This window comes from Panicum hallii, chromosome 4 (genome assembly GCF_002211085.1).
Source record: "Panicum hallii strain FIL2 chromosome 4, PHallii_v3.1, whole genome shotgun sequence".
NCBI classification, from domain to species: Eukaryota; Viridiplantae; Streptophyta; class Magnoliopsida; order Poales; family Poaceae; genus Panicum; species Panicum hallii.
The window spans coordinates 8,127,271-8,149,039 of record NC_038045.1 but is presented as its reverse complement, the minus strand read 5'-3'; the positions used below and the strand labels follow the sequence as shown (position 1 = coordinate 8,149,039).

General features: G+C 46.0%; 3 protein-coding genes across 6 annotated transcripts; 1 reads left to right on the top strand and 2 right to left on the bottom strand.

Moving 5' to 3' along the window:
- Positions 1-311: 311 nt before the first annotated feature.
- Positions 312-3,323, bottom strand: LOC112890771 (homeobox protein ATH1-like). The gene is made up of 5 exons (XM_025957628.1): positions 3,097-3,323; positions 1,659-2,571; positions 1,074-1,444; positions 794-854; positions 312-619 (listed from the first exon to the last, which is right to left on the bottom strand). The coding sequence occupies exons 2-5, from the start codon at positions 2,514-2,516 to the stop codon at positions 509-511; spliced, it is 1,401 nt and encodes a 466-aa protein (XP_025813413.1). The 5' UTR covers positions 2,517-2,571; positions 3,097-3,323; the 3' UTR covers positions 312-508.
- Positions 3,324-11,640: 8,317 nt separating this feature from the next.
- Positions 11,641-16,502, top strand: LOC112889452 (T-complex protein 1 subunit epsilon-like). The gene is made up of 9 exons (XM_025956104.1): positions 11,641-11,937; positions 12,397-12,715; positions 13,285-13,633; positions 13,916-14,048; positions 14,130-14,182; positions 14,704-14,806; positions 15,233-15,399; positions 15,477-15,590; positions 15,911-16,502. The coding sequence occupies exons 1-9, from the start codon at positions 11,739-11,741 to the stop codon at positions 16,079-16,081; spliced, it is 1,608 nt and encodes a 535-aa protein (XP_025811889.1). The 5' UTR covers positions 11,641-11,738; the 3' UTR covers positions 16,082-16,502.
- An 82-nt stretch (positions 16,503-16,584) lies between these two features.
- Positions 16,585-21,534, bottom strand: LOC112889453 (pre-mRNA-splicing factor SLU7-like). 4 transcript variants are annotated; one of them, XM_025956108.1, is made up of 12 exons: positions 21,402-21,534; positions 20,652-20,815; positions 20,452-20,564; positions 19,807-20,217; positions 19,271-19,406; positions 18,851-19,150; positions 18,511-18,727; positions 17,882-17,985; positions 17,698-17,766; positions 17,465-17,549; positions 17,172-17,209; positions 16,585-16,844 (listed from the first exon to the last, which is right to left on the bottom strand). In XM_025956108.1, exons 1-10 carry the CDS (start codon positions 21,415-21,417, stop codon positions 17,472-17,474), a joined length of 1,608 nt encoding a protein of 535 aa, XP_025811893.1. In that variant the 5' UTR covers positions 21,418-21,534; the 3' UTR covers positions 16,585-16,844; positions 17,172-17,209; positions 17,465-17,471. The 4 variants fall into 4 exon arrangements, 3 of the variants coding, with proteins under 3 accessions (XP_025811893.1, XP_025811892.1, XP_025811890.1); XR_003228104.1 differs by having other exon boundaries at positions 16,585-17,209; positions 17,349-17,549; XM_025956107.1 differs by having other exon boundaries at positions 16,585-17,209.
- Between the last annotated feature and the right edge of the window lie 235 nt (positions 21,535-21,769).

Here is a 21,769-nt window from a genome sequence, read left to right as displayed (position 1 = left end):
TCCATCACCAGAACATCGATCGACTGAAATATGACCGCAGGCATAACAGCGAATGGTTGCTTGACTTTTCATGTTGCAAATGTTGCAAATGACTGAATCCTGAATACCAATCATTTGAACTTTCAAACCTATTTGCAAATGACTCGATGCGTTCAAGAAAGTCTAGTTCTCCCATCTGACCAGTGATGATAAGTGCAAACTAAACCGGCGATCTGGCAATCTGGCATTACCTGCATGAGATTCAGACTTCACTTTCTGGCATTCAGAACCGATCCAACAACTGCAATTTGCAGGTAGAAAAAGAACTCGAGGATAGGATGTGGCAAAAAGTGTCTACAATACAACCTGCATACTGGCAATTTTATACATACGCCAGGAAGGTTGTAAGGTTATGCAAATACAGATAACAGGGTGGCATCAATGGTCGTACAAAAGCTCCCAGAGCATTGCTGAGAGTTTACAGAAACTCCATCGTGGACGTGGACACCCAGCTCAGCTGCTCTGATGTTCAGGCAGCCACGCCCTCGCCTCCTCCGGAGGCCTTCTTGAGATCCTCGTACATCTCCTCTATCATCGGCTTCCACAATCTCACACGGGCGTTGATGAACCAGTTTGAGACCTGACAGCGCCAAATGCAGAAAACCCAGTACAATCAGATGACACCCATCTTCTTGTTTTTTTTTTGAAAGAAGACATCCATCTTCTTGTTAAAGTTGCTGAGATCAGTTAATGATCTGAATCCTGAAACTGTACACAATCAGATGGTATGCATGCTGAAAGCAAGAAACTGCACCTGGCTCCTGCTCAGGCCGCTCCTCGCCGCCAGCATCTCCTTCTCGTTGTCCTTGGGGTACCTGAATGAGACACTGGATTGCATCAAGCCCAGGTGGGTTACTTGCAATTTTGAGTCGTGCCAAGTGTTCGAGTTGAAGATGAAGAGAGGCTAGAGATGCCGCTGTATTCTAGCGGCAAGAGCAATTTTTGGCATTGCCTGACGCGATGTCAGAAGCAGAGCGGGAGGCTCCTGCTTGTTTCAGAGCGGAAACGTTGGCATTCTCTGACGCTGAACTTACGGGCGGAGGAAGTTCTCGAACATCCAGGCCTTGAGCACGGCGACGGACTTCTCCGGCAGGCCGCGCTGCGGCCGCCACGACTGCTGGTCGCCGCGCCTGAGCTGCCGCAGCGCCCAGTGCTTCTGGATGAAGGCCGACTCCCAGCTCCGCTCCCTGTCGGCCAGCGTCAGCGACGACGGCGGCGGCGGCGGCTCACGTCTTCGCGAGGCCGCCGCGATCTCGCCCGTGATCCGCGCCCGGAGCCTCCGGTGCGTCGCGGACACCGCGCGGTGCGCGAACGGCGCCAGGAGGGCGCCGCCGCCGACCATGCCGCCGTACTTGGACGCCGCGCTCTGGATCTCGTCCACGCACTGGTTGCACCGTTGGTCCAGCTGCGCCAAAGTTGTTGGCACCATTAAAATGTTACTAACAGCTTTGTCATGTCTCAAGCATCGTTTGGTTTGCATGGATTTTAAAACAAAGTTTGGCATGAAACAATTTAGTTTTCCCATGGGGAATCGAGAGAAATTCCAACGTTGCAAATGGTTCTTGATGCAAACAAAGGTCAAAAGCATTTAAAAAAGAGAGTTTGGAGTTTGAACTCACCAGCTGTAACAGCTTCTGGAGATCGTTCTTCACCTTCTGGTGCGCGTGCTCTTCCGAACCGAGAAACGCGGACGCGTTGGATGACGTCGTCTTGGAAGAGCTCGATATTGGCAGCGGGCAGCTCGTCTCGCCGCCGCCGCCGGCCGAGCCGGGGAACCCTGCCACGTCTTGCAGCAGGCAGACGACAAACTCATCCAGCGTCTGCTGCGTAACGTGCGCGTACCCCGACCACCGCGGCAGGACATGAGAGAAGTGCAGGGGCCCAGGACGCGCCATGTCTCCGCCGCCGCAAGGAGTCTGGAACACACTGCCGGCGGCGCTGCTGCTCGCGTGGGTCAAGCCGGAGCAGCTCACCTCAGAGGACTGGTCCGGCAGGCTGACGTTCACGCCACCGGCTGGCAACGACTCGGGGCGTAGCCTGAGCGACAGCTCGCTCGCCGCCGCGGCGAACGGGTCCCGGAAGCCATCGCCGGAGAACCACGTGGGGCCGTAGTACGGCTCGTGGATCCAGCTGCCCTCCGTCTCCTCGGCAAGCTTGGCCACCTTGGGCGCGTGAGCAACGGTGACATCCGAGGGCGACGGGCCGTAGCCGCCGTAGGCGACGCCGCGCATCTCCTCCGGCGACACGCTCTGCGTGGCAGCGGCGCGGATCAGCTGCAGCTGGCCGGCGAGCATCGAACCGCCGTCCATCAAGAAGCTCGCGGCGACATCCGCCGGTTCGCCGAACCCGAAGCTGCCATCATGGAAGACCTGTGTGTCGGCGCCGACCACGCTGCCGGCGCCGCCGCTGACGAAGCAGCCGCTCATCATGGCGTCGACTCCAAGTCCGAGCTGCTGATAAGACGCGTTGCCGGTCATCTTCCAGGCTCAGGATTCAGGAAGGTGTCAAACGTTGTACCGAATTAAAAAGGACCTGAAAGCAGCAGTGCGAGTGGAATAAATGAATAAACGGTGGCGACATGAACACTGCTCAGAACAAGGTTAGCAGATTTGCTCCAACCACAAAAAAGAATGCAAAGGTAACCTGGCAATCTGTCATGGACATTGCAACAGAGATGCACATGAGAGACTAAACTAGGCCATAGGAGGACTTCTCCCAGAAAATAAACTATACCATAGGAGTGAGAAAAAAGTTATCCTATTAGGTAGGCTTGTGTCTTGAAGTACTCGTTTAAAGAACACAGTAAAACAGGATGTTGGTCAACACTAAGGAATGTGAGCCTCGATTTTCAAATGGGAAAAAGCTAGAGGTATTAGATACAGTGGTGATTCTCACAAGAAACTTAATGCCAGTATGCCACGAACGAAGAAAACTGAAGAACATCCAGAATCCAGAATCCAGATACATCAGTAGTGTTGTTGCCATGTCGGGCTAAGCATAGAAGGCTTCTTGGAAGCAAAGCAAGTTTGGAGAGGCTCAAAGAGTGAGGACCCAAACCTTATCAAATCAAGGGGAGGAACACTGACAGCCTACTGAAACGCCAACCACCACTGCGTTGCCCCTCTCTCCTTGTAGTGGTAGCCTCTCATCCCAGGAAGCAGCAACCTGAAAGATCAAAGGCCGGCACAGGTATATAGACAGAGAGAGCAAGAACACAAAAGGACCAAGCTTCTGAAGCACACTCTCACAAGATACGCTGAACACTCTCAAGCTGGCCTGGCTACTAAAACGGAAAGGGGAGCGTTTCCTAATAAAACGGCTGCAAGGAGAATGCCAGAACAAGGATAGCGCGCGCGCGCGCGGGCGTGGGTAGGCGTGGTCTGTGGTGGGCGACCCTGACCCTGAACCTGAAGTGATTCTTAACAGCTCCAGCCCCAAGCCGGGAGGCAGCAGGGAAACAAGCCGGCCAGGGAGAGGTTTTATCAGGCAGGTGGCCGGGCCGGCGCCATGATCAAAGCACTGGGAGAAAGAGAGAGGACGAAATCATGCACATCTCAGCAGCAACAAGCCAATGCTAGCCCACTTGGAAAGGAAGCCGGCCGCTGGCCCCCGATCCCTGACCATGCATGATCAGAGGCAGATTTGGGGGCTCGACCTCGCCACAAGCCTCCAAGCCAGCATGGGTCCTACGGCTTACTAGTAGCGAATGCCATGGCGCGCCCGGGAAACTGAAAGTGGGCGATGCCCATACGCGGCTACAATCCCCGCCTCTCGCGCAGCTAGCGGCTGCAAAGCAAAAGAAGACAGGGATCTATCCTTTGGACCATGTAGCATGGTATGGCATGGCATGGCCAATGTTGCTTGGGAGAAGGAAGGGTGTGAAAGGGTATATTAGAATAGAATGGGAGATGCTGGCTGCTTTATGGGACTTATCACCTCATGATTGCCTTCCCTTGTAGGACAAAACATGAGCCACTCACAATAGATTATTGTTAATCTCTCCAACCCAAAGCATGCAGCACGATGCACACTGCGTTTTTTATATATATATATATATAAATATACATACATATATGTATATCATATCATGCATGACCTCATGCTTATTAGGTCTCGCTAACAAACAGCACCAATCATGGTTGCGTTCCGATCCCAAATCCCAGGCCACTGTCAGGATGTGGACGGACGTGTAGATCTACAGTTGTGGCAAGCAAACAAGGGCTCTTTCGGGACAAGCTAAGGGAGGCCACTTGCTGTTGCCTACCGGGGCTACTGGGATGCAAGCTGCATAAGACCAGCTCGCTTTTCACTTGCCTCAGCGAACACAAGCGGGGCATGCACGCAAGGGCAGGGAGAGGCCAAGGCAAGTGCGTCCAAGGCAACTTTAATAAGGGCCTGGTTTTGATCGGCAGCATGCACATGCATGCACACATATGCCATATCAATCAGCAGCATGCAGTTTTCCTTTTTTTAAAAAAAATACAGCATGCACTTTTGATCTAGCACAGAAAAAAATGGTAGAAGTTGTTTCAGAAAAAGGGTGAAGTGCATCTTAGCTATCTATCTATTCTCACATTCTCATGTGGGTCTATAAACTCTCAAAGTGATCATCCAATTTTCTCTAACTTTTCAGGGTGGTTCATTCTAAGTGTGAATCTAGGTCTATAATTGGACCTCAAGTGAACTTTGGATTGAACCATGCACTAGAAACCTAAATGATTATCTTGAGAGTTCATAAACTCAAACTCAGTTAAGAATGCATTCTCCTCAAATGAAAACGAGCACAGCATATACGAGAGGGGAGAGGGGGAGTGTGTATGTGCATGCAGGTGCAGGCTTTTGAAGGACACCTCCTCCCCGTCCCTGTCTCCCACTCTTTATGTCAGCGGTGTGCATGCACTTATCTGCTTGGTTTTGCACACATCCCGCATCCACCTGCGGCCCTCTGTACGTGAAGATGATCGGGGCAGCCAAAAGATCTGGAATCTGTTTGCAGGCTGGCTGCTGCCGGTGGCAGGCTCATCTCTCTCTCTCTCTCTCTCCCCCTCTCTGCGCTCAACTCAGGCCTCAGGTCTCCGGGCAGCAGGAAGCTGGACATGCACCTTCAGACAAACGAGTAGTGCTCCTACTACGGCTGTCCGGCCCTCCAGCTCCACTGCCAAAGCCGGCAGCCACCTGAAGGAAATAGGTGGCAGGTGGTGGAATTTATGAGCGCTCCTGCACTAGCCTCCTGTAGTCCTGTAGTAGTAAACTGGTTCCAACGTCCAACAATCCAGCCAGTAAAGGCAAGGATGCCAACATGTCATTTGAGCGTCCCAAACCATATGCTAGATTGCTAGGTTCTAGATGCATGATGATGCGGTAGGATCTAAGATCATTGCAGCAGGATCTAAGATCTTTTTTTCTGGGTACGTAGCATCTTCAGGATTTATGATCCTGCGATGATTGTGCCGTTTGTGAACAGAATTCAACACTCAGTTCGTGGTGCATATATATGCCCCGATTGTTTCCAGCGAATTCATAATGCTGCTTTAATGTAACTTCTTTTTTGCTACTGTGCGTTATACAATTGTGTCGCCTACCTTGCCTCGTATTATTTTCAACATGTGCAACAATACCCAGTCATAGTGTAAAGACTCCCGCAAATATAGTAAAGACAAGACAGATCTGATAGGGCTTACAGTATTATCAAACAAGACAATGATTAAGAAAAACATAAACAAACTTGACACATTGAAAACCCTGCTCTGCACCTCCTAATGGCTACACTCACCCAATAGCTGTCATACTGATAACTACAATCACTACCGAAGAGCGCCTCCCGGTAATTTACATAATGTAACTTCAATATATACTTCACAGTGTATGTTCCAGTAACAATGGTGGGTGTAAAATAATGTTTCAATCAAATACAAATGGCAGCTTTCATATAATATAAATACGTACATGTCTGGGAGCAAACAGCTAGTTAGAAAAGAAATTAAGCCTACATGTATACTAATTTCCTCATCTGAACTTTTGGAATGAAGTGCATAAAATAAAAGGCAGGAGAAATGGGTAATGGGTTCCTTGCTCTGGAACAGTGGCAATGTTTTTTTTTTTGGAAAAGAAGAACAGTGGAAATGTTGCAGCATTGGGGAGGTGTGGACAGATTTAGGTCAGCAAAATCTAGTGGGTAGATATCTGACAACTATTAATGGGTCCAGGAAGCAACAAAGAGTACCCAGGTTTTTACACAGTGGTTTCCTTAAGTTCAACTCATACATGCACTACTCCAACCCCACCTACATGTTATGAGCTATAAATGTAAATGGTTATTGCATATGGTTTTTAGATAGTTTGTTTCGTTCACTGCATTGTGAAGCTCATACTTCTGTAGGCACTTGTCTCGCATTTTCTAGGTTTGCGATAGTCATGGTTTGCTAATTTGCTTCACTAAAATAAGTGTGGCATGCCACAATTGCCTAAGTTACCATGTGGCTATGGATGGACCAAATAGCACTGTAATGAAGACCAAACAGTTTGTGCAACTAATGATTACTTTCATGTTATTAATTTTATTTTTATTGTCAATTTTAAGACATTTTCACGATCTAATGGCATTTTCATGATAACTTCCACAAACTATTAACATTTATAGGGCAACTTTGCAAAATGTAGTCGCACAAACTCAACGTGCACATTTACCTAGCTTTATTTTAATTATACGAAGCTGCTCTTTGCAACTAGCGCTACATACAAATAAAAGGAAATCAATTAAATTCCAGGTAGCTTTAATTTGTCAGCAAATGGAATTCATAATCCGAACATAAGTAGTCATTTGGCCCAGTGTTATACACGCACCAGGTGCTTAATCTTTTAGTTCGAGGAATTAGTAAAGTGTCAACATCTGATGCATCAAATCTACAGCTCCGGTCGTCCAAGTTTGATTTCTTTTTCTTTTTCTTTTTTTTTTTTGAATAGAGGTCCAAGTTTGATTTCAGTGGCAAGGTTCCTGTAATGCACATTTGACTTTGGATGGGTATGGTGTCTGTGTATGGGTGTATTTTTCTAAACTGCTTTTCTTAATGAAAGATATGCCCTCTTCTACGTGTTTGAGGAGAAAAAAAACATATCTATATATATGCCTTACGTGAAATAGCATCAAAAAAGATTCTTAGCGGTTTGAAATTTCTAGCAACTTAACCAGGTATAGAACCTGAGATTTATCTGCCTAGACTCAGGATGGCAACGGGGCTACTGGGGGCGGCGCCTCAATACTAGCGGGGATGGGGGAGTTTTTCCCGCGGAAAGGCTGGAGCCGGCCCCGAAATGGAGTGAACCCTCGAATATAGAATTTGCCCCGCGGGGACCCATGGGACCTGAAAACCAAAAAAAAAAGCGAAGGAACCAGGCCAATACGGTCCAATCCAATCCTAATCATTCATTCACTCCTTGTCTCCTCTCATCCTTTTCCTCTCCTCCTTAGCTCCTCCGCAGCCCATTGCACCCCAGCTGCCGCCGCCGCCGCATCTGCTGGGTGCTCGCTCGGGCACTCGCCCCCCCCCCCCTTGCATCTACGGGTGCTCGCTCGCCGCCGCCACTGCTACATCTGCTGGGTGCCCACTTGGGCACTTGCCGCGTGCCGCCGCCACATCTGCCGGGTGCCCGCTCGGGCGCTCGCCGCCGCCGCCGCCGCTGGCCGCCGCTACTTCGGGAGCAGGGGACACTCCGAGCGACCGAGCCTCCAACCGACATCGAGTACCCGTTGCCACTGTTCCAACTCCGCCAGCGCTGCTCCAGAGCTCGATCGTCCGACACCATACCTCATCCTTAGGTTCTCTTCCTGCTCCTCGCCCGGCCGTCCTCGCCATTCTCCTCCGCCTCTTAGTCCTCCGCATAGTCCATCGGGGATAGAAGATCCGCGAGGAATGGGGTCGGAGGGAATTTTTGCCCCGTTAAGGATTTCGGGGCGGGGGCGGGAAATAAGATTCGGGGATCAGATCGGGGACGGGGATAGCTCCCTCGGGCCCGCCCCGCCCCGTTGCCACCCTGAGCCCGGACGGCGACCAATCCTACTTGCAATATCAGTTGCAGATACCCAAATACTAGTAGCAGCAGCAGTGGACTTCTTTACCCAAAAAAAGCAGTGGACTTTAGGGAATGATGAGGCTCCTGTAAGATTGATTAGGCATGGAGGCTATAATCATTGGCATGTCACTGTGCCAAGATGGGTGAAAGGAGGAACTTTGAAGCCGATGATATGAGCTCCAAAATCAAGGAACTCCGTTCTCCCTTTTCTCCTTGGGAAGAGAGCAGCAGTGGAGACTAGAGAGAGACATGGGTCCTGCCCTCTCTGCTGCTGCAGGTCTGCAGCAGCAGCAGCCGGTAGTGTTCGTTCGGGCCCGCCCTCCCCATTCCGCTTCTTCTCTCTCTAGCATCACTCCGTCCTCAAACAGACAGGCTCACCGGCAGCATGCCGCCGGCCAAACTGATGGTAAAAGTTGCATTTTATCTATGGTGTTATCTGAAATTGCTACAGTTTGATATGGACTTTGATCTAACAAGTTCCAAACTGTAACATGTGTGTAAATATTTGTTTGCGAGGCGAATATGGCTGGAAGAACTCGAGAGAAGTTGCATGTTGTAAATGGGGGAAGGAACACTATTCAGAAACAGTTGTTGTTAGATGACTATTCAGGAATAGTACTGGTGGCTGGTGTGTGCATGGACATGGATGGCATTGGGATGCAGCACATGGAGGTAATCCACTGCAAGAAGGCGAATTACCTGTTTGCCAGCAGCCTACGGGTCCTAGGCTGCTCCCTCGCTTCCGTGCAGAGATTTGAAGGACTTGGGGCTCCGTGCCGCATTATTGCTTCATGTTCATCAGCCACTGTAAATTCTCGCTGTAAATTTGGTGCCTGGACAGTAATTCTACTGCCGATCAGTCACTATGTTTTGAGAATGACGTCTTCATAATTCAACTTTGACCGAGGCCACGCTGGCACATTTGATTACGGTGGTTCCGGAGGGCTAAATTCTATCACATTAAAGAGAATTTTATCATAGAAGTATTAAATAAAGTCTAATTGTAAAACTAATTGCAGAATTTCTAGACTAATTCGCAAGACAAATTTAGTGAGCTATATTAATCCATAATTAGCGGATGGTTATTATAACATCACTGTAGCAAATCATAAATTAATTAGGCTTATTAAATTCATCTCACACTCATCCGTGCAAAATATTTTATAAACAAATTTTATTTAATATTTCTAAATGGTAAGATTCTCTTTGATTTGACAGGGCTAAACTTTAGCTCTCGGGAACCAAACCGGATATAAGTGTACTTGTTATGAGAACTATATTGAACCCTTGAGCTAGCATAGTTCGAAAATTTTGTCAAAACATATAAGAGTTGAAAACAGCCTAGCTTATCTGTGAACTAACAAATAGAGATAATAACCCATGTCATTGAAGTGAAGTTTCCTTCGAAATTAGCACGACAAGATTATGTTCCAGTAAGACTTAGAAAAGGAATAACTAAGTTAATGTATGCTTGAGTCGCTAACCCGTGATTTCTGCACATACAATGTTTTACTGAACCTCACATCAAGAAATGTTCCGGTTTGGGTATTGTGTAACATTTAGATTGTAGATCCTCTCACAAAAAAAGATAGACTATATAACCCAAAATCATGTGCTAGAAAACTACAACCAACAACCAAGATAGATGGATTATCCAAAGCCATTGCTGTCTTGCTGAACATATTATTCATGGACCATGGTTCCATGTAGTTTAACCTAAATTGAAGTTCGAAGTGGCTAGTCAGTTGTGTCTAAATCACAGGGGAACCTAAGGTTTGGATTCAGTTTCATGCTTTGAAATCTCTAAGAGGAGAGCCTGACGAGGACATCTCTCCTTTACATATAATGTAAGAACCGATCAATAGAGTACGTGTGTGATATTTGGATCTTCAGGTACGTTCTAATCTTGTCAATTGTTTTTCAGAACTTACACTTAGTTCCATGCATGTTTTATTGATTAGAAACAATGGAGAGTACCAGCAAGGACTTTGGAGAAGGCCAAGGAGTCAAGGAGGAGGAGTTAGGACGTCCACACCAAGGAGGAGTACATGTCCAACTCGACTTCGACTCCACCTCGGATTTCAGAACCTGACTCCACCAAAATTGGCGCCCTGGCCATATATGGAGTCGGATTTGGACGAGTCGGATTTGGACGTTCTATATATGGTTGGAACCAGAATTTCATAGAGCTTCCAATGTCACCGGTTCCACCTCAAAATTCCTTCTGAGTCGACGAGAATCGTCGAAACAAGTGGGCGTCCATAATCTGTCAGGGTGCTGTGTCACCGTCTATTGGGCCGTTGGACCGTGTACCGTGTTGGAACCCATTAGGGTTGCGTCCAGGGGACTTGCACGCCCCTAACTCTTTTTTATTCAGTAGCCGTCGCCACATTAGGGTTTGGGTGCTTAAATTCAATCTGTCATCGAACAGTGTCGCCGTTCATCGGTTTGCGAGACCCATCTTGTAATCAAGTTTGTTTGATTGCATCTCCTGTTCTTGCTTGTATTCTTGATTGCGCTTGCAGGGATAAGCCTTCATGGCGGGATCATCCGTGTGACATGGGTGATAACCAACGGAGCAGTGGTGCAGTGATTGCGAGATTATGTTCGTTCGGAGTCTTAGTTCATCAACGTCGAGTTCTCCACCAATCAAATTTACCGTACCTCTCGGAATATCGGGACTCATCCTGCTATCAGAGCCACCCTAAACAATAAGCTAATAATGGTCAATGGATGGATCCCGACAAAATGCAGTGCCACGCAAGTGTCAAGACAGATTTTGACGGTACAAAATGGTGGGGATTACTCACTGTGGCCGTGACACAAATCCTTGCTTGTCCTTTTTCTGCTAGTGTCCGGTCGGCATTTATGGCCATGGTCACTGGTCATGAGTCAATTTCAACAATGAATCAGTCGCCTCTTTCTCTATAACAAAAAAAAAAAACAATATGCCATGGGCCGGAATCGAGCGGATCGGAGAAGAACGCAGGGGGTGCAAGTCTGAAAGAGCGGTGCTTACGAGGTCGCTGTAGCCTGTAGACTGCTTGCTTCCTCTCCATCGGCGGCGGCGACGATAGGATCAACCAATTCCGGGCAAATTTTCAACCTCGACGCCTCGGCAGCAGCTCCGGCTCGCAGCAGCCCAAATGCGAATAAAAACAGGAGGGCAAGCAAATCCTAACATGGAGGGGGAAAAGGGGGGGTCCAGGCGATCGCCGCCCCAGTTGATAGTACGCCACGCCGGAGGGTTTGACGGTTGCCTCCCGTCCGACGGCCGCCGCCGCCACCGGCCGGAGCGGCGGAAGACCGGATGCGGCCGCGGGGAGCGGCGGGAGGGTTTAACGGTTGCTGCTGACTTGGTGCCGCCTCGGGGATGGCCGCGGGTGGGCCGGTGCTGTTGGGCTGGGTGTAAATAGGCAGTGGGCTCGAGATGGCAAATGGGCCTGCCCTACCACTAGCAAGAAAGAGGGTTTTGGAGGACCCAAGGAAGAAGAAACGGAACCCTCGCCCCGCGCTGTCCAGAAACGCCGCCACACTCCGCGGCTCCCTCCCCCGTCCCCGCCCCCGCACTCCACCCCCCGCCGCCGCCGCCGTCCGATCCGAGCGCGCCCTCCGCGCGAGCGGCGGCCATGGCGCTCGCCTTCGACGAGTTCGGGCGCCCCTTCATCATCCTCAGGGAGCAGGAGAAGAAGACGCGCCTGCGCGGGCTCGACGCGCAGAAGGCCAACATCGCCGCGGGCAAGGCCGTCGCGCGGATCCTCCGCACCTCGCTCGGGCCAAAGGGCATGGACAAGATGCTCCAGTCCCCCGACGGCGACGTCACCATCAGTACGCATCTGCTCCGCTTCTTCGTTGTGAATGTGTGCTGGTCGTGGTGTGGGTTGGCTACCGGGATCTGGGAGCCCTTGCATCGTGTGCGTAGGTGAAGCGGTAGTGTTTCGAGGACTAGGGTTTTTTGAATGGCGGGGCCAGGTCTTGAGATCTAAATTTTTGCGCGACAGTTGCGCCTTTTGAGCTCCTGATTCTTTCAGTCGTGCGGCGAAGGAAATTGTTGATCTAGGAATTGGTAGTGAACTGTGCTCCTTTTGCTGCTGCAATGCTAAAGTGAGGTGCCCCTATTACCTTTTTTTTAGAATCGCATGGATCGTTTGGACGTGGTGTGTTTATTTGAAGGTCTAGTTTCATGCTCTGGAAGTTCGAGTTGCAGTTATACAATTAAGCCATCTTGCTGTTCATTGGTTCTTCTGTTACTCTGTTCACTGAAATTGCTGCCTTGTAAATTGCCAGCAAATGATGGCGCGACGATCCTGGAACAGATGGATGTTGACAACCAGATCGCGAAGCTGATGGTGGAGTTGTCCCGCAGTCAAGACTATGAAATCGGGGATGGTACCACTGGGGTAGTTGTCATGGCAGGGGCTCTCCTAGAGCAGGCTGAGAAACTTCTGGAACGTGGCATTCACCCAATAAGGGTCGCTGAAGGTTATGAGATGGCGTCAAGGATAGCTTTTGATCACCTTGAGCGCATCTCCCAAAAGTTTGAGTTCAGTGCAGACAATATAGAGCCCCTGGTTCAGACCTGCATGACGACACTGTCATCAAAGATGTAAGTCAGAAACTCAGAATGAATATGGGACATTCTGTTCAATCAGTCAACCTTATGAGACAAAACTTGTCTTAATTATGGCCATATTGGTATTGCTTAGTAGGCTCATCCAGTAATTTGTGCATCTGAATAGGTTCTCAGGGGAACCTGAATTTTAACTTGTTTCTGCTTGAAATAAAAAACTTTCGGCATCCAAAGATGTGACATAAAACCTTTTTTCTGGTGTCCTCTTTTATCTGTGTTGACCTACCAGAAATAGGATAATAGAACATTGGTTCCCACATCCTAGAATTCATTGATTCATATGCATAGTAACACATTCTGTAGGATATGTATTTTGCTCCCAATCCCTCAATTTTTATGGTCTATAATGAAAAAAAAAGGAACGCTTCTTTCTCCTTTTGTTTTACAACATTATCAATTCTGTAGTTCTGCTCCTCGTATGAAATTTCTCTAGATTGTTCATCTACCAGAAAATATACTGCTTTAGTCTTTAGAGCAATGTCCCTGTCTCTAGATTCAAAAACAGAACATAAGATCTGATGGTATCCATTCCTCTTATTCTACAGTGTTAACCGCTGCAAGCGGGCATTGGCAGAGATTGCTGTCAAAGCAGTCCTTGCAGTTGCTGATTTGGAGAGGAAAGATGTTAACTTGGATTTAATTAAAGTAGAAGGCAAGGTTGGTGGAAAGCTGGAGGACACGGAGCTCATATATGGAATTGTTGTCGACAAAGATATGAGTCACCCACAAATGCCAAAGAGAATTGAGGATGCTAAGATAGCCATCCTGACTTGCCCATTTGAGCCCCCGAAGCCTAAGACAAAGCATAAGGTTGACATTGACACTGTAGAGAAATTCCAGACCCTGCGCGAGCAAGAGCAGAAGTACTTTGATGAAATGGTTCAAAAGTGCAAGGTAAACATTAGACTATTTTGTAGTATGGATTATCCTTGGTTTTAATATCTGAATGTTAATATTTTGTGCATGCATATTTTTCATATCCTTCAATTATATAATTTATTTTGTTCCTTTGCTTAGTTTTCATTTCTTTCCCATGGTTTTGTTGTAAGTGTTATAATAAATTTTGAAATATTTCCTCTTGCAATTATCAATGTAGTTATTATGCATGTCTGAAGTATTTGTTTCATTTGGTGTGTTTGCTTTGCTCAGAAACTATTCACATATTATTTTCTGTAGGATGCTGGTGCGACCCTGGTTATTTGTCAATGGGGTTTTGACGATGAAGCCAATCATCTTTTGATGCATAGAAATCTGCCAGCTGTCAGATGGGTTGGTGGTGTTGAATTGGAATTGATTGCCATTGCTACAGGTCCACGTGCTCCTATATCTCACTCTTATGTGACTATGATGACTTGTGCCAACAGTACTAACATTTGAAAACTGACTGCAGGAGGCCGGATTGTTCCAAGATTCGAAGAGCTGAGTCCTGAAAAGCTCGGGAAGGTATCAATCATCTGCACATATTTTTATTTCAGTAATAAGGAATATCCATGGGTTAGGGATTCGGTGTTCAATTACACAATTTTAGTGCCCTTTGCACATGAACCTGGAAGTGGGTAAATCATATGTGGAGACAGGGACTGCATTGATATTTTCCTTCATAAAAGCAACTGTTTTACTGTTTCTGGCAGGAGGTATAATTAGCAATTTCATTAATTTGATGGTAAAGATATATTGTTTTATTGCTGAAATTTTAGGATATGTGCTGCCTTTAAGTGTTTTATGCAAGTTGTGAAGGGCATTTGATTTATCACTGGCCAATAAGTCGAATATTTATTAATCTTAATGTGGTCAACTATTATGGCACTCTTGGTAGCTTAGCTGTTTAGTTTAGCCTTGCTGTTATGAGTACACCATTTGAATGACCGGTTCACTTCTACAGTACGAAAAAACTCTGCAGCCATCTTTATTGTATTTCGAGTAGTTATATGTTAAATATTTTTTTCAATACTCTGCTTCAATAGGCTGGATTAGTCAGAGAGAAGTCATTTGGAACAACCAAGGACCGGATGCTTTACATTGAGCAGTGTGCCAATTCCAGAGCTGTTACTATTTTCATTCGTGGTGGTATGTTTTGATGTTCTTACCTCCTTTCATTCTTTTTCATATACCATTACATGTGTCTACCTCCTTCATAAGACATCAATATTTCATATGATTTGGGCACTCCACAGTTTGTACTGAATTAAGGGGGCATGATTATATCTTTTTCTCAGAGTGGATGCTATATAGTTATATCACTATTCTGATTGAACTGTCCTACCAAGGATTGTCTCAAATAACTGTTGTCTGTTGGTGCTAATCCTACATCAGGAATCCAGATTGTTTAAATTTGTGCTGTGAAACATATTATAGGCAATTCATTTGTTAGAGGACAACAAACCTTTCCAGTTCTTACTGAGATCATACACTCAACTCATTTCAGTAGTCACCTATGCTTGATGATATTTTCTATTTTTAGTTTCTGTGACAAAACTAACTGCTGCTGTACAGGAAACAAAATGATGGTTGAGGAGACCAAGCGCAGTCTTCATGATGCTCTTTGTGTGGCAAGGAATCTTATCCGCAATAACTCAATTGTGTATGGTGGAGGGTCAGCAGAGATATCTTGCTCAATTGCTGTTGAAACTGCTGCGGATCGACACCCTGGAGTTGAGCAGGTGTTTGTCGACTTTGGAGCTTGTAGTTGCAAAAATTATGCAATGATGTACCTTCTGACTGTTTCTCTGTTGTGCAGTATGCTATCAGGTCATTTGCTGATGCATTAGATGCTGTTCCACTAGCCTTAGCAGAAAATAGTGGTTTGCTGCCTATTGATACATTAACTGCGGTGAAAGCTCAACAAGTTAAGGTATTGGAGTTCCCTATCCCTTGGTCCTCCCATTCCGCTCCCCTAAAAGTCTATTGCTTAATTTTTAATAGCATCCGTGCTTCTTATCCTTGTTAGACAGATCATGCCCAGTTCATAGTTTGTGTAGTGCTAGTGATTAACGTTGGCTTCTTGTTCATCATTAAGGGGATGCACTTGTACAGTTGGATTGCCTAATGTTGTTGTTTTCAGCACTTGTGCAATCACAAGCTATGCTCTTTTTAGTGTTTATGGTATTCTCGCTGTGCATAGATATATTATTTGAAAATCGTAGTGATACGCTTGACTGAACACCTTTGCAGGAGAGCAACCCCCACTGCGGCATAGACTGCAATGACGTTGGCACAAACGACATGAAGGAGCAGAATGTCTTTGAGACTCTGATTGGCAAGCAGCAGCAGATCTTGCTTGCCACGCAGGTGGTGAAGATGATCCTCAAGATTGATGACGTGATCTCGCCGGCCGAGTACTGATGAAGGAAGCCTGAGAAGAAAGGACACCTGCGCTTGATGACAATCTATCAGTAGGCATCATTGCTGATGCTCTGACCTCCATTGTGCTTATTTTTGAAAGGTCTTGTTGGATACGAGAGGGCCATAAGTTGTGGGATGTCAAGACTAGGACATGCTTCATGTTGAGAATGTTGCCAGTATCTGGTCTGCCCCAGATGGGTTGTGAGGCGAGTCATTTTGTGCAGGGTGCAGGCGGATCCGAACTGCAAGTGCCACCGTCATAAGAACCATTCAACAAGCTGTACGGGTCATTTTCAATTTATGCTGATTTTCATCGAGCTTATCAATCTGTAAGAATTTATTGAGGTTATCAGAAACTGATGGTATGTTTTGGTAAATTTACCGGTTGTTGCAATTCCATCAATATTGTTATGTGACGATATTACAAGCGCCTCTTCACAGTACTGTGAAAATGCATACACAGGTTCTCCAGATGATGTGAATTCAGACAATGCATACACAGGTTCTTGCCATATTATCACTATTGTCTAGACAACAATCTGGGTTAATACACGCCATCAGCTGAAAGGAAGGGCACAATCAAGGGCTCCAGGTCCTTTCCTCCCAGCATGTATTTGTATGTTCAACATTACCAAGTATACATCGAGATTTCATTGGTTTGGGATACAGAGGCACACATGATTATTTTCTCAGTGATGGCGGCCACGGCCTGTCTCAAGATACGCGACGCCGAGCTTCTCAGTTTTTTCTTAAGCAGCGAGAGCTGATAAACACAATAGCAGAGGTTCCAAATTAGACTTCTACGTGCAGGAAACTTGGTTGCACAATCTGTGTCATGCCGCTGGTGCAGCCAAATGAGCAGGCACATCTTGTGCGCGTTGTTTTATATCTACATATGCTATACCTTTTTGAAATGCCCTGTCGTATAACCTCCTGACATTGCTAGCTTGGGGTTTTTCTCAACAAGCTTTATGATGTCATTAACTTATATGCTCATGAATCATAATTTCATCCAATTTAAGTGAGAAGGCAAATGTTGACGCAAAAAAAAAAATTACAATGACGTTGCAGGTCCAGGTAGGCTGCGTACCCCCAACAAATATCCAAGCGCTAGTCTTGCTGTCCCATCTGAAATGCAGAGAGAAACTATTATAATTCAAAACTGAAGAATGGGGTCAATTAGAGTAAATACCTAGTCTTTTCATGCTCAAAAGTATCATTAACATCATGTGCAAATTCCATAATGCAGCTCCATGCATAACAGTACCACGTCTCTAATTTCTAGTGACAGAAACTGGACAATCAGAGCTGACATGCAGATATTGCAATGCACAATCATGATAGGCAACAGCAACGCGCTTATTAGTTATAACATCCACAAACGTGTTGTTCAATGCAGAAAATCTTTCATTGGATCGTCATGGTGGATTTTCTTCATACGGTAGGCTTCCATGTCCTCCGCAGTGACCTACATAGGCAACTCGATCAGTAACTAAGGCACTTTGTATAGAGGACAGGGCAAGTGCAGAGGTGCTGTACTGTTATGTGACCAACTACAGGTGATGCAAAAAATGAGGGTTATGTGACCAACTACAGGTGATGCAAAAAATGAGTACCTCGTCGTTCCACTTGACATTATATTTTCTCTTCCTTTCATCCCTTTCCTCTCGCCTCCTTTCATCCTCCTACACATGAAATCATATTTGAGTTACAGATGAACGAATGATCGAAAAAAAAAACAACAGGCACTGAAATATCGAGTGGTACACAACTTTACAGTGACAAGGAAGTAATGCTTACCTTCTTTAAAGACTCAGCAAGCTTCTTTTTGTCAAGAACAAGATCATCAGGGACATCAGTTCCCCAAGTGGCAAGCCGTTTCTCTTCATGTTGTACAGGCTCCTCTGCATTATTGCAATTTTGCAGATGAATCACGCATAAACAAATATGTTAAGATATCCAACCGCTTAAATAAGTAGAGATAATCTCACTACAAATAGTTGGATTGCTATCATCAAACTGGAATAAAAGCACTATGATCAACAGTATGATCAACAATTGTGATATTAATCTGTATTCTGTTAGCAGGAAGTTGGAACAAGTTCCCAAAGAAGGTACATCAAGCAACACGAGATTCCTGAATATCCAAATTCAATGTTTGGTGAAAACAATTAACAATAAAATTCAATATTTGTTTAAACGTTTCCATCTTCCCATGTTAGTTTAATCATATTGCTGATGTGTATGAAAGTGTTCTCCAAGGATCCCAGTACACCAAAGAAAGATAAAGGAGGAAAAAACAAATAAACAAGGCACACAAATGTCTACTGTGAGAAATCTGATAGTTAGATCTTCGAATGGACCAACAATAAGAAAAAGAACCCCATAAAGGCATGTTACCCTCCCAGAAAAATACAACGAAGTCATACCTTCTGCAGCCTCCTTGCGGGCCATGTTTGCTTTCATCAAATCTGCTGAAGCTTCAGCAGCCTCAATTCCAGCCAAACCTGTGCAGTAACTATTCTTAATAGTCTGCTTGCAGCATTTATAGCCCCACTGATGATCCTTCCACCATGAACCCCAGACACTCGTGTGGTTATTGATGTAGACATCTTCTTCATACTTGCTCTTAGGAACAGATGTATCCTGCAGATAAACAGTATATAATGACAACGAATAACCTAAACAATTTCCACACATACATTAGAGAATATGGCCCAAGAGTCCTTCAAAAAATGGTCCAAGATGATTACATATGGAAAAACAAACCTTCCCTTTAATTATACGTCCAGTCCGATCATATTCAATCTCTCTCTCGCTTTGTCCAAGAAGAAGCTCCCGGGGTAGTGGTTCTTCAGAAGCAGCATTCCCATACTTTTCCATAATTTTCTCCTTGGTTTCAGACTTCAGTTTCTCTTTCTTAATCTTGAAACTCTTGTACAGTAATTCAGCCTGGGATGGTGCTGCCTGCATGTGGATGTCCTGACCCTTTTCAAAAGCTTCCCAAGCATGAAGATTGAGTTGCTTAAACTCCAGAGCTTGTCCACTAAGCCTATTTTGGTTGTCTCCCTGCATTACAGTAAATCATGGCAACAACATTAAATATAAATCTGAGTGAGCAAATGATATGGCAAGTTAAGGATTGGTTTGGTGCAGAGCATTCATTGACCCATATTATGCAATACTTACCACATAGAATTTTTCATTGGGGTCCATATCTGGCAAAGGATCTTCACGCATTGAACGAGTCTTTGGATCATAATATGCAGAATTTACATCGAGGTTTAGAAGGTATTTGGCTGTGTCTTCTCTGATACGCAAGTTCCTGGATGGAATATTTACAGCATAAGCACCAAAATAGCATTTACACAACTTATGTACTTGACTTTTACTAAAATATGTATGTCAGGTCAGAAATATCACCCCCTTCTTTTGAGATTCCTGAAAGTTATAATTGGTGATAGGAAAAGTATAGCAGGTTTAGTTTAAATTTAAGCTAGATCCTACAAACTTCTGGAGCAGTCCTCTAATTCAAACAGGGTGAAGGAATAACAACAGAAGTGACAAGAAGATGAGAGTATACTATCGAAGTGACAAGAAGATGAGAGTAAACTATCCCATATAACATTATAACATCACTTTGATTTCTTAGATTACCGAATCTTTTGCATTTACAGATATCCTAGTGATATGCAAGCTCCCTTTTCTCCTTCGAGCATATTTACCTCACAGTTCCGGTGCTTCCACCACCTGTTGTACGCACACGCTTCTCCACCTTAGCAAAGTCCATTTGATTGCTCTCATCAACTTTAGCCTCATCTATCTTCAGGCCATCCTCTGTATCCTCATCACTGCCCACATCAATGTCATCCTGGTTACCATTCTTTTCTTCAAGTTTTTTGAGCTGCTGTTCTTTTAGGTATTTTTTTCGTGCCTCTTCTCTGGCTTCATACTCCGCAATAACACGGGTGTAGGTTGATGGATCGTAACCATTCCACCGGTCACGTTTGCCATCATAATCTAGTTCAAATGACTCCACCTTTTCATCAGGAGCTATTTGCATATTAGTCCACTTTGCTCCCACAGTTCGAGGCCGTTCCATGCATGATTTCTTATCATGAGTCATGGCCCCGCAGCTACAGCAACAGAATGGATACAAGGTTACAAAAATATTTTAAGGAAAGTAAGTGTGGCCAAAAAAGAAGATAAAACCACAATGGAACTTATAAACTTTACGGGTCCAAAACCCAGTTGGGGTAGATTATGATATCGAGTGACTAAAGAGGATGTTTTCTCCTAAAAAAGGCTAAATATTGCACAAATACAAATAAATTGTGTGTGAATAGAGGGCACCAGCAGATTTAACTTACTTTTCGCAAGCACCTTTTCTGTATTTATTGGCGTGGAATATTTTTGCACCCCTATCGTACCATGCCTTGGTGTAGTTTGGATCCGATTTCCATTTCCGTTGATGTTTCAAACTCTGAACAAGTGAGAAAAAAAAAGTGAGAAACTTCTAAATCCTACTCCACAGCAGAAGATAAACAAACAACCAAGTTGAGAAACTTACAGGCTTCTCTGAATTAAGATACCATGGGGCAGAGGACATATACTGTGGGATGTGAGGATTAATCTCCTTTCCATCTTCATCCACCTCTGCAGGAGCAAGACCGGCTTTCCGTGCTTCCTCCAATTCAAGTTGCTTCCTGTGATCCTCTCGTGACTTGAAAGAGACTGCAGAAAATGTACATAAATTCTTAGAGAATCCCTTTGTACCGCACAGGATATGTTTTCTAGTTATTGCGCAATGTGATTCCTCCATATTGGTAACACGAACCAAAGATTTAACATCGATTTGGCAACAAACGCCACCTTGATTTCACGGGGAAAAGGAAACATCATTCCATCTTTTGGTACATTCTGTTTCGGGGTTCACATTTGAGCCTTTAATCAACAAAATGCAGGTACCAGAGCGAACCAACGCCACGAGCATTAATCGAAATCTCTTAAAATTCCACGCGAAGTACCCGCCTCCTCTAAACACCGCGACCCCAAACCGAAGCCCACCCGCGAACCCCTCGATCGACGGAGCCTCTTACGACGCAATGCGCTACCCGCCACTCGACCGACTGATCGAGCCAATGAAGAGGACCAGGAACCACATGAAACGAGCACGTCGACAAGAGGAGCGACGACAACCTCCGCCGCTTTCCTCGGCGCCGCAGAGCCCGGTGCCGGCCCGAGCAGCCGCCACGGGACGGCGGGGCGGACGAGAGGGCGTAGGGAAGGGAGGGTTCCAGGGCGGACACCGAGTGCTCACCTGAGGCGGTCGCCATTGCTCCGCTCCACGCTCCTTCGCCTCGTCGCCGGCCGCCACTTCCCTTTTTCTCCTCACCCCCCTTCCTTCATGTCGTGGAAGCTGCTAGAAGAAGGTCGTGGGCCCTCCGCTGTCAGATAACTCCTGCGCCGTTGGATCGTTACGTTCTCGCCTCTGGGAGCAGCACGGTCCGATGCGACTGGCGGGTGGGGTCACCTGCCGCTGTCGGCCTTCCGTGATCTCACCGTTCATTGGCTCGCTTTGGAGGCTGCAATTTCTCATCGGTCATCACCACTGGCTGGTGTTTGACGTTGCTCGCGATTTAAAGTTTTATTTGGCACCTTTTAGTGCAGCAAAAAAATAAGCTCAAA